The sequence below is a fragment of the Lethenteron reissneri genome, chromosome 24, assembly GCF_015708825.2.
Source record: "Lethenteron reissneri isolate LAM-NWPU_2019-01 chromosome 24, ASM1570882v1, whole genome shotgun sequence".
Taxonomy (NCBI): domain Eukaryota; kingdom Metazoa; phylum Chordata; class Hyperoartia; order Petromyzontiformes; family Petromyzontidae; genus Lethenteron; species Lethenteron reissneri.
Genome location: NC_083802.1, coordinates 17990354 through 18002431, shown reverse-complemented (window position 1 = coordinate 18002431; position 12078 = coordinate 17990354). Strand labels below are relative to the sequence as shown.

The 12078-nt window shown below is 47.3% G+C and overlaps 1 protein-coding gene across 3 annotated transcripts in view; it reads left to right on the top strand.

Annotated features, from left to right (window-relative positions):
- The window catches only part of TARS1 (threonyl-tRNA synthetase 1), a 22392-nt gene extending 10314 nt beyond the window's left edge, over nt 1-12078 (top strand). The window contains exons 1-19 of one of the 3 annotated variants that reach the window (XM_061558545.1): nt 628-865; nt 4145-4243; nt 5064-5254; nt 5568-5691; nt 6232-6353; nt 6842-6959; nt 7053-7117; nt 7364-7442; nt 7558-7704; nt 8348-8446; nt 8562-8728; nt 9086-9248; nt 9526-9663; nt 9799-9876; nt 10005-10105; nt 10231-10335; nt 10453-10525; nt 10732-10846; nt 11432-12078. In XM_061558545.1, coding sequence (XP_061414529.1) covers nt 812-865; nt 4145-4243; nt 5064-5254; nt 5568-5691; nt 6232-6353; nt 6842-6959; nt 7053-7117; nt 7364-7442; nt 7558-7704; nt 8348-8446; nt 8562-8728; nt 9086-9248; nt 9526-9663; nt 9799-9876; nt 10005-10105; nt 10231-10335; nt 10453-10525; nt 10732-10846; nt 11432-11580 — 2187 coding nt within the window. In that variant the 5' untranslated portion in view covers nt 628-811 and the 3' untranslated portion in view covers nt 11581-12078. Of the gene's footprint in view, nt 1-627; nt 866-939; nt 1180-4144; nt 4244-5063; nt 5255-5567; nt 5692-6231; nt 6354-6841; nt 6960-7052; nt 7118-7363; nt 7443-7557; nt 7705-8347; nt 8447-8561; nt 8729-9085; nt 9249-9525; nt 9664-9798; nt 9877-10004; nt 10106-10230; nt 10336-10452; nt 10526-10731; nt 10847-11431 lie in introns of those variants that run through there. The other 2 variants (XM_061558544.1, XM_061558543.1) reach the window with 2 other exon arrangements.

The window sequence follows — 12078 nt, the reverse complement described above, 5'->3', positions numbered from 1 at the left end:
TTTTGTTGTTAATCTTCCAACAAGTATATGTCACAGACAAGACATTAGACACACTGTCGCTTTAAATGACGTACTTCTCAGCCACGTAAGTTTACCACAATTTCGTATTTGCACAGACATTTTGTCAATCCACTGCTGGATGAGAGCCTCCCCACGCATTCGCGGGACGTGATTATTCGACCATACTTCACCACGCTGGTCAATGCGGGCTGATGAAGGCGGTGAGCATACACGTAGGCAGTACAGTGGTAAACAAAACGACTCACCCCAAGGATGAATACATCATTCAAGAATTTTGAAATGTCAGAGCCAAGTGCTTGGGGGGATATATAATACGTGGAACGCTTGCGCTGGTCGGATTTTTTTATTTAAAGCTCGTTTCTCGGGGCGTGTAGGCAGGCCTGGTGTTTGATGGGTGTTCGATGAGTCGTGGTTAGTAGTTCAGTGGTGGGTGTTGCGTGGCAGGAAGTGTTTTGTCGGCAAACAGTTGATAAATCCGTGAGATTTTTCCTCGCCTATTGACCCCCCCCCCATCCCCTCCTTCGGCGAATTCTATTCGCTCTTTACGTCTCCACCCACCAACCCACACACCCCCTAGTGTTACGTTTTCGTTTCGTAACACGTCAAGCGGCCACCATAGATAGACACCACGCAGCCGGTGGGGTCCTCCGCTTAGTTCGATTCCAGCAAAGCACGTGGGGGGGCGCTGGTTCGTTCGCTCGTTCGGTCGTTCGTCTCCGCGTCTCTACCCAACGCCGCTCGGGGGACCTCTTCCTCCTTCACTGCCTGCCCGAGTCACGAATCGCGAGCGATGGCGAACGCCGTGACAGCCAGCGTCCAGGATCTGCAGTTAAATAACGGAAAGGCAGGCGGCTTTTAATTCTCACATTCTTCACGTTCGTTACACGTACAGCCGTCGTCGTGGTTATTTATTATTAATATTATTCATCTTGTACAGTTCGCCACGGCCGTCACTGCCCCCTTGGTGTTAGCGTAGAAGTCGCGGGGGAGGTTTGCATGTGGCCGCCTATGGCGTGTCGCGTGTTGTTCGCGATGATGGTGGGAAGGAGGCTTCACGCAGGGACTTGCGCCGTCGTCGTCACCTCGTCCACCACATCATCATCATCATCTTCCTCCTCGGCTGTTGTCGCTAGGGCACCGTGCCGTGCAGCGAGCCTGGTCAGCACGCCTTCGTATCCCCTCTCCAAGTGTCGTGGCCACGTGTGTACAGTGTCCTGTAGGAGCTGAACCCGGGTCCCTAGGGCGTGTGCGGTGCTGTAGAGAGAGGGAGGAAGCCCCCACGGGGTTTTGTTGGTTGACCTCTTTGTGTCTCCCTCTAAGCTTCTTCTCGTGAGCGTGTGGACGTCTCGGTGTCGGCTTGCATTGTTCGAGCTTGATTGCGTGTGTCTGTGATTGTAGAATTGTCGTACATGGGGCTCTGTCTGGGGTTCATGGTTTGCGTGAACTCGCATTTCGCGTCTCGTCGGGGTCGATCATCATTGATTTTTTTTCTTTATATTAAGTTTGCGTGCTTGCTTGCTTGCTTACGACCGTGCAAATCTTTCGGTCGTTTTTTAACCCACTTCCCGTGATCCAATCGAGCTGACATTTTGCACACAGACTCGTTGTGCGAGACAATTAATGTTCGTGAAAATGTTTTTTCCAAAATTTTACACTGTTTAGGGAAAACAAATTAAATATTTAATTACCAATTGTTTAATACTGGCAGACAATCATCTGACCCATAGGTGGCAGCCATCTCAAGCCAGAGGACGAGAGGACTCTAGCCGCCACGCATATAAAGGATTTATAGTGAAAAACTTTGTTTTTACGGGTTTACTTGTTGTGGTTCGTGAAGTCCGCTGGTCATTGTGTTTCTGCCGCGATTATCCTGCCGTCAGCTCGTCTGTGTCTCGGGTATTTGATGATGTGTGTATGTAGGGATCCTGCATCTTTGTGTGTCAGGGATGATTGTTCCACATCATCAATTGGGTTCTCAGCTCGTGGGTGCTTCGATGCCTGGGATGCTTATTCTGTCTTGGGCCGAGTAGCCCCACAAATATCTCTGGGTCCGTTGAGATAATTAATTAGTATCTTCCCATCTTTGAAAGAGAAACTAATTTGTAGGTCTCTCTGTCTTGTGGTCTGCTTGGCTGTGTCGTGTCTGCTCGCTTTCTGCGTGTTCGAGGTCACATTTTGGGTGACCGATTGTGAGTGTAGAATTATACAATTATCTTCCTACAATCTCGGTATGTAAAGGCTTGGTTTACTCCAATTTTGTGTCCTTTGGTAATCTAATTTATCTGTCTACCTGATGTATTCCTGTCCGAAGCTGCGCGTTAGGTTGTCCACAGTCGCTTGTGTGTGTCTCGGTTGTGTGCTTGATGTCTGAATATATTATTGGGGGTGGGTTGGGTGACCTGTTGTGTCTGTAAGACCACCTCGTATGATTTATCTCCACAGACCGCTCGAAGCTGTGCAATCGTTACCCAATGCATATGCGTGTAGGGGGTCATGTCATTATTATCTGACAGGTCACTTTGCACCTATGGGGGGGGTCTCCTTGTATGTGCCCTGTCATGTCTATCCGCTCTCCCGGCCTGTCAGATATTCCCACATCAGTCAGATAATTCCCACTTGTGCCTGTTTCCCATGTGTCCTCTCTTCCCTATGTGAGTTGTCCTAACACCGGTGTGTAAGTTGCGCTGTGTGTGTTGTTTTATTTCACCCGTATATCGGGTCTCTTAGCACGCATCCGTTTTACAGATAGGAACAACAGGTTACACACTGCTCCACCACCCACTACCAGGGATTATTTGTCTGTCTGTCGTGCATATTTGTCTGTCGTGCACGCATGCGCTGTCCAACCACTCCGAAGGAACGTGTTTCACTTCCCCCTGACATTTCTTTCACACCCGCATCACGCTGTGTGCACTTGCTGGTGGTGTAACTACCTATCTCGTGTTTTCTCGCGCCTGTGATTTCTACCGAACTCATACACGTGTGTGTACACTGTGTCTTGCTTCCCTCCTGCATTCTGGATATATTTGGCGTATTTAACTCCCTTGTTTTCCAGTATGCCAAGCATCGTTTTGCCCGTGTCGAGATTCTGTGATGCCGATATTTTTTTGTAATTTAGCATATCGAATTCTTCCTTTGAGCGTACTATCGATTGAAGACTTGTAACCGAGAATTAGCTGATCGTGAGCCATTTGCCTAGTACAGTACTGTTTGTTGATTCAAATGACGTAATGAGGATTAACTTCATTATACATTGGTCATTTTGGTCATTTGTTCCGCAGGTGTGAGCAATATTTGTACTGTCGAAAACATTTGTCACGAGTGAGTTGATAATTAAGTGAGGTTCGTTGGGGGGGTGGAAGTCAATTTATTGAGTTTTACAACAGGCCCGTTTGTATGCGAGAATGATGCAACGTTGCCTCATCTGCGCGTCTTCTTTGACTCAGCTCAACGTAGAATTTTTTTGCTGTGGTTTTCACACCTGATGGATGATGATTGCTTGTGTTGCAATCGAAACGTCGTGAGAATTGTATTGTTTGATTTGTATTGTTTCCCTTCTACGTGACTTTACCGAAAGAACCAAGAATACAAGTTTTAATTTATGTTGGCTTGTTGTGTGCACGTGTTTACTGTGAACCCCTCTGTTTTGTACACCATCGTGAGAATCAGTGCGCCCTCAATTAGGTGAAATTACCGTAACAATCGCTCTTAAACTAACGCTTGACCTCGGCTATAGCCACGTTTGCTACCGACTTCTAATTCTTAGTTTAACAACTGCATTTGAAAGTGTAATCGTGTAATGTTTAACGACTATTTCTTAGGTTGCGTTTATGTGCGATGGCCCAAATTATTACCTACTTAACTTCCTCTGACATTCTTCATCATTGCCGGAGCAGCTTTTGCTGAACACCTGTGAAAAATACACGCAGCTGATCGGGGTCATTCCAGCCTAAATCAAATGTCTGTGTCTACATTGAATTGTAATGAAATATATCTTTAACAATTTTTCGTCGCGCTACTATAAGCTATTTTTGATGGTCATGTAACGAGTAATTTGTAGTGCGAATAAGATGTCGTGATGCCGGAAGTATCACATCTGCTTTTTTTTTCGTCACGTTTCCAGTGTGCTGGCAAGAATCCGACATGCGACAAGCATCACAAGAAGGAAGGCGGAAAAGACAAGAAGAAAGATAAAGGGTCGAACGACCTCAAAGTGTCGGAGGTACAAAAAAATATTACCAACCATGGCATGTACACGGGGGGACCCAAATCAGGAAGCGCGTGTTCGCTCGAGACCTGAGCTCTTTCCAACACCTGAAGATGCTGGGTGGTAATCTCCAGCGAAGTGTCAATGTCAAAATTGTCAAATGTTGCTCGCTCTTCAGCATGCACCCCACCCACGTGCAAAGCGTTTTGTGCGTGCATAAATAAAACGGACAATAGTTTGTGTCGGCACTAGTTTTAGTCCATTTTACACATTCCAGACGGTAATATTTCATCACGCCACTTGTTTAAGTTCAAAGGGCTCGCATAATGCACATGCATAATATACGTTGCCGCAGTATTCCCCCCCCCCACATTGTGCAAAAGCGCAGAAGCGTGGTCAACACATCTATATAAGGAACGAAACAGCAAGACCTCCAAAAATCTGGCTGTGGCCTGATGAAGCTAGTTGTAATAACTGGCAAAACGTCGTACTCCGATTGTAAATGTTGTGGCTTGGCTCTCCAAAACACCGGTGTGCTGTCCTAGTGACGAATTGGCCACGTTCTGTTTACGTGACAACCCATACTAGTTGGCTGTGTCTGGTGGTGGTGGGTTTTAACGGCACATTTATATATTTACGCGATCTAACCCAAAAACCTCTTATGGATGGAAGCGTTAGCTAAAATACCTTCTAGATGGGCTGTCGAGAGCTGTATATGATGGAGGCTCTTTCAGCAGTGGCATAAGCATGTAGTTTCACCTCTGCCATTTCGGCTTCACCATGTTTTCGCGGTGCTGTACGTTGCGTTGCTCACCTGCCCTGCGATTGTGTGCAGCTGAATCCGTGGCCAGTGTACATCCAGGAGCGCATCGGGCTCTACGATAAGCTCAAGGCAGCCCACGATGCCCTGCTGCTAGAGCGCGCCACCAATCAGAGCAAGCCCATCACCGTGACTCTACCTGATGGCAAGACCGTGGAGGCCGAGTCCTGGAAGACCACCCCCTACGAGTTGGCGGCCGGTATTAGGTGAGGTTCGCTGAACCTGGGGAACACTCGTGCTCCGGCCTCTATAACATGGTGCCAGCGTTTAACATTGCGCTTTTGAGGTGGTGGTTGGTGGAGTACACAGAGCCCATCAATGTGTGTGACATTCCCTGCTGTAAATGTGTTTGCTTAGTCCCGGTTGAGCAGCCTAGAAGTTGTGTAGCTTTAGGCTCAAATCTCTTGTTGGCGGTCCACGTGACGGTAATTTTGTTACGGCGCTGGCCACTGTGCGCCCATTTTCCCCAGATCTCCACACCCTTTACACGTAGCAACCGTGTGTGTGCATGTCGTGTAGCAAGGGCCTGGCTGACAACGTGGTGATTGCGCGCGTGAATGGAGGCCTCTGGGACCTGGACCGCCCCCTGGAGAGCGACACCACCCTGCAGCTTCTCAAGTTCGATGACGAGGAGGCGCAGGCCGTACGCATATGGAACACAAATATACCCACTTACATTCACAGTTTAAAAAAAAAGCATCCTAACCATGCAAGGATTCAACCCCCGCTGCTACTGTCACGATATGCGTGTCACATTTCTAAGTCTCGACTTGATTAGTTAATCTATTAATAATTTTTGTTAACATTGTGGTGCTTTGAAAACGCCTCTTGTGGTTGCACGGGCGATATTAACAGGTTACTTACAACAGCTGTGATTCGAAAATCATTCTCGTACAATCCAATGCATGTTTCATGAGCATAGGAATCGCATTTTAATTGGTGGATCGGTGCATTGTTACTTGCCTCGTATGTGCACATTGTTCAGCGTTAAGTGAAATTCTGTTTTGTGGAGGTTGAATTTTGCCACCTAAACAAGACCGAAGCTTGTGTTGCCTCCGAAACGTCGTGATTTTTATTTTATTTTTATTTTACTTTTAGAAAAAAAAAATTTACCTACGTGACTTTACCGAAAAAACCTAAGAATATGACATATACGTTCTCCTCTTCCACTTTCCTCACCCAGGTGTATTGGCACTCAAGTGCCCACATCTTGGGGGAGGCCATGGAGAGAGTTTATGGAGGCTGCCTTTGTTATGGGCCACCCATTGAAAATGGATTTTACTACGACATGTTCTTGGATGATGGGTGAGAATAGTAGTTTTTTTCTTTGTGGAAATAATTATCAATTGCTTTACATTACGTTGTTGCACTAAGTCCTGTATGTGCCCGTTTGACAGGAGTTAGAAGTTTTAGCAATATGCAGAAATGTGTTAAAAACACACTGTCCCTGTGCATTATCCAAAAAAAACACCAGTAATTCCTAAAACAAAAATAAGTTTCGGTTTACGGTCAAGTTTCGGTCAAGTGTGTCGCGATGGTCGTGCTCACTCCTAGCGACATCTTTGCATCAACATTAAAATGTGTACAGATGATAATGAAAGTTTAATAATGACATAAGTGTAATTTAAAAGTCTATTCTCTAATTAAAACTTGAGTCAAGCAGTCCAGGACACACACCCTGCTACGCATACATCTAGAAGATGACAGTTGTTTGGTTTTGGTTAGCGTTTTCCTTTTCTGTTGATTTTCATTACTAATTCGGTGAATTACATTTGCGTTGTGTTTTTGAGTAGCGGTGTCTCTAGCAATGACTTCCCGAGTCTGGAGGGCCTCTGCAAGAATATCATGAAGGAGAAGCAGCCTTTTGAAAGACTGGAAATCCAAAAGGATGTGCTTCTGGAAATGTTCAAGGTAATGTTTGGCTTTCATTTAATGAGCAACGATTTAACTGTGGTGGATCTCAGTGCTGATGTGTTACACTGGGCAAATGCTTGTCTTTTGCAGTACAACAAGTTTAAAGTGCGGATTCTTAACGAGAAAGTTAATACTCCAACAACGACAGTGTACAGGTGAGAGGTGAAATAAATGTAAAATGGGATCTCTTGTCCATCTAGATCAAAGTGTTTTACCTACTTAAGTTTGGAGTGATCTCAATCTCTGTTGGTGATCCTCAGTGCGGAATTCACATTTCTGTGGTGGACTTGAGTCCACGTATATCAACTTATGCAGATTTTTTACAACACGTTTCTAATTTTATAGATCCCAGAAGTACGTTGGCTGTGGTTGTAGTGATGTAAATTGCTCGTATCATTCAGGTGCGGGCCTCTGATTGACCTCTGCCAAGGTCCTCATGTGCGTCACACAGGGAAAATCAAGGCTTTAAAAATCCACAAAGTAAGTTGATTTATCAATATAAAGGAAACAACATTGTTGGTGACACTTACATGGCCGTATCCTGCTTTGACATTGTGAGCTTTTGCCGCTGCTAATGAGCTTTTTATGTGAACAGAACTCTTCCACATACTGGGAGGGCAAGGCAGACATGGAGTCTCTCCAGCGAGTTTACGGAATCTCATTCCCTGACACGAAGATGCTCAAGGAGTGGGAGCACATGCAGGAGGAGGCCAAGAACCGTGACCACCGCAAAATTGGCAAGGTGCGTGTTACCGCCAGTCGATCTCGGATTTTACCAGTCAAGCAGTCCTGGTCAGCAACTGGGTGGCATATCTATTGAGTGTGCAGGCGATGTAACTACACTGTAGCTGATGGTCCCCAGTGGTCTAAATGGTGGGCTCTGAAGAGGGCAGTTTGTGTGCACCACAGCTCATGCCACCCATGCTAAACCACTGGTAGAACACTGGTTATACTGGTAGGAACCTCCCGGTTACACCAGCCCACGGGATTTTAGTGTCCGTCCGTTGTGCATCCAAAAATGGGAGGGGTGGGGCTGGGTGGAGAGGGGAGGGTGGGAGGGGTGGGGCTGGGTGGGGAGGGGCTGGGTGGGGAGGGGCTGGTCACCCCGTGGTGCCCTTATAAAACTAACGTTTAACCTACTCACACCGGCTTGTGCCCGCCCTCACAGTCGGGAATATTTGCAGAATACACCACGCCGCCGTTGACCCTGGCCATTGACCGAGCAACCCAACGTTCCTATCAGCTCCCTCCGCAGGAATGTGTTGCGTGCGTGTCCATATAGCGGAGCCCTGTTGTCAGGCCACTGCTGGATGAGGGCCTTCACATCCCATGCGCCACTGGTATGGTAATGTGCTGAGAGTTAATTCGTCTTTTCAATTTTCTAGGATCAAGAACTTTTCTTCTTCCATGATTTAAGCCCTGGGAGCTGCTTCTTTCTCCCAAAAGGAGCATTCATCTACAATACCCTCGTCGATTTCATCAAGGTGACAAACAGCGACATTATAATCCGAGTAATTTTGGAGCAATAGCTTTATTGTGTGTGTATATACACACACGTTAGTCCACCTCCATTTATGTTGTGAATTTTGTACTCTGCAGAGCGAGTACCAGAAGCGTGGCTTCACTGAGGTGGTCTCGCCGAACATCTACAACAGCAAGCTGTGGAAGACGTCGGGTCACTGGGATAACTACAGCGAGAACATGTTCGCCTTCGAGGTGGAAAAGGAGATGTTTGCCCTCAAGCCCATGAACTGCCCTGGCCACTGGTGAGAAGGTTTTTTGTGGAGCATAATCCCAATGCAGCCGCATTGACTTTTGTTTGATGGCCCTTTGTCAATCCGCTGCTAGGTGAAGGCCTCCCCATGCTGTGTCAGTCATGCGAGTTGTTTGACCGCACTTCACCATGCTGATACGTTACAGGGTTGGTGGTCAGGGTTGATGGGCCAGGGCCAGATTCAGCCGTGTCTGGGAATCGAACTCATGTTGACAGTTTCACAGATTTTTCAGTGCGAGTGCAGATATCGCTTTCCAGAGTGTGTTGAGATGGTGCCACTGCTCCATATTCAGAACCGTTCAGAAGACGTTGAACAGGACCTAAAATGATTCCATTGCATTTTCCGCAGCCTGATGTTCGACCACCGGCCGCGGTCGTGGCGAGAGCTGCCAATCCGCTTTGCCGACTTCGGGGTGCTCCACCGGAACGAGCTCTCGGGAGCGCTCACGGGCCTGACGCGCGTACGCAGGTTCCAGCAAGATGACGCCCACATCTTCTGCACCATGGAGCAGGTGCGTGCATTTCTCCCACTCGTGTAGGGTATGCCTTCCTGTCCTCTTTTTACCAATGTCATGTCCTGCGCTACCTCCACATCAATGCTGCAGTCATTCGTACCTTGCCTGGATCACCACTTCGAACCACTGCTTTCGAGGCCTGTCTCGTCAGTCTCCACATTTTTTATTTAAAAATAGTGGAATCTGTATTCCAATGTCCCAGTGGGGGGAGAGTATGATGCGGTGTGTATTTATCGATGTGACTATTCTATTGTTTTGTGCATTGTCAATTCAGATTGAGAGTGAGATTGCAGGGTGCCTGGACTTTCTGCGCTGTGTGTACGAGGTGTTTGGCTTCAACTTCAAGCTCTTCCTGTCCACCCGCCCTAAAAATTACATGGGCGATATCGCGGAGTGGAATCAAGCGGAGAAGGTGAGGGGGGGAAATATGATGGTGGTTTAAGGGTGCCATACACACTGCCGAACTGTTGTTGAAATGCTATCGTCCCCCCTACCCCCTATGCCTGTCGTGTAATTTTGAATCGAATGATGGTAACTTTTCTTCCAGCAACTGGAAAACAGTCTGATCAAGTTTGGAGAACCGTGGAAGCTGAATCCAGGCGATGGGGCATTCTATGGACCAAAGGTAAATATATGGGACTGCGTTTCGTGCTTGCATTGGCTTTCCTAAAATATATACATATGTAATTGCCTTCTATGTGATTATTTCCTCAGTAATAATCCTATAACATTGATGGCCTTCCCATCTGACAGATTGACATTCAGATCAAGGATGGCATTGGCCGCTACCATCAGTGTGCCACAATCCAGCTCGACTTCCAGCTTCCCATCCGCTTCGACCTGAATTTCGTGACGTACGTGTTGTGTTCACCCCTTGGCTCTCGCCTCCCTTAGCATTTCACCATATCCACTTACCCCCCACCCCGTAAGGGTTTTAACTGTAATAGCGCGTCACGTCTCTCGCCATTCCCACCCTCAGCGGGGAAGGAGACGAGAGGAAGCGACCCGTGATCATCCACAGGGCCATCCTCGGCTCGGTGGAGCGCATGATTGCCATCCTGACGGAGAACTACGGAGGCAAATGGTGAGTCCGCCGTGCAGGGTGCCACTCCTCCTTCCATTTACTGATGGGGCCCCCCCTGAGCTATTCGTTTGTGCTGTGTGTCCGATTAAACGCCGTGTTTTCTTTGCTCCCCGCCAGGCCATTGTGGCTGTCTCCTCAGCAGGTGATGGTGGTGCCCGTGGGACCAACTTGCAATGACTTTGCTCAGAAGGTATGACACCACTTCGCGTGAACATGTGTGCATGCTATTTAACGTTCGTTTTGGCAGCACGTGAATCGCAGCGCCGAATCGCGTCAAAGGGAGAGGGGGGGGGCATTGTGGTAGGTGGGTATTTAGCACCGTCTGTTATTGAGTTGTTTTGGTCAAAAGTTGCAGGAGTGTTCGCTTGAACATTGCCTTGCTCCTCTGCCTTGTAGGTTGGGCAGCGATTCCACGACATGGGTTTCATGGTAGCCACGGAGTTGGACCCAGGCCTGACCCTCAACAAAAAGATCCGCAACGCTCAGCTGGCTCAATACAACTTCATCCTTGGTGAGTCGCAAATGTTTGCACGTCCGCAATGTTTACATTTTTGCACCGTAGAGTTGAATACGTGAATCCTTTGCCACCCTTGTTTCAATCCACTGCTGGCTTGAAGGCCTCCCTTTTCATTTGTGTCGGTTGTTAACTGTACTTCGCCATGCTGGTCAGTGCGGGTTAGTGAAGGGTGGGACAGAATCGGTTGTAAAATATCAGTCGTGTTAGCCGTGCCTGGCAGTTGAATTCATGTCGCCGGGGTAAACTGCAGTGTGTTGACCACTGCGCCATTACTGATTTTTAATCATCCAGAATAATGCACATATAAAGTATATTAGAGTTTTATTCCTGATATTTTCTCCACTTCACTTTGGGATATGGTGGTTTGGTCCTGTTTCTCCGTGCATGTCCTCTCCCATAGTCCTTCACATCCTGGCTCGCCACTTGGAAAACCACCTCTTTCGAGGGCTTGCCTGCCTGTATCTCAGTCACAAAATCACATTATTGTTGGTTTTTTTTTGCTTCGACACGAAAATACATGATACGTGCCCGATACAGAGAACGCTGATGGTCCGGTGGTTTCTTTTCCTCCCTTACTAGTCGTCGGCGAGAAGGAGAAGCTGAGCGACACTGTGAACGTGCGCACGCGCGACAACAAGGTGCACGGGGAGCGCAGCGTGGAAGACACCATCGCCCGGCTCGCCACGCTCAGGGACATGCGCTGCAAGACCGCCGAGGAGGATTTCTAGAGTTTGCGCGCGTGCCACCCAACCCGCCAACGTAGCAAGAGGGCAAACAACAGTTGCTGCCTGCCTCAATTGCACGATCCTCAGCAAAAAAAATGCAAGAGAATTAAAGTTATCGCAAAAGGGATATTCACTTTTTTTGTTCATATATTTCCAGTTTTGAATGTCTCGTTGCAGAATTGTGTGTAGTTTTCTCGAGTACGTTTGCTGAATAATACATGGTTTTACTTTATTCTATCTTCTAATGGGGCACATTACATTAACCATTACACCATGGTCTTGCTTAAATGGTCACATTACTCTGTTAAACTGTCATTGGGGCTTTCTTTCACATAGGAATTTAAATTGACCGGGTTATGTCCATATGTACTATCTGATTTGGACAATGTTTTTAAAATCATTAAGTTTCTAGGTAGTATACGTTCTAATCTAAAGTAAATATGAAGCGTGGCAAGCATTGATCCCAGAGTGTTATAACTGAATAAAAGAGTTCGAACCAGA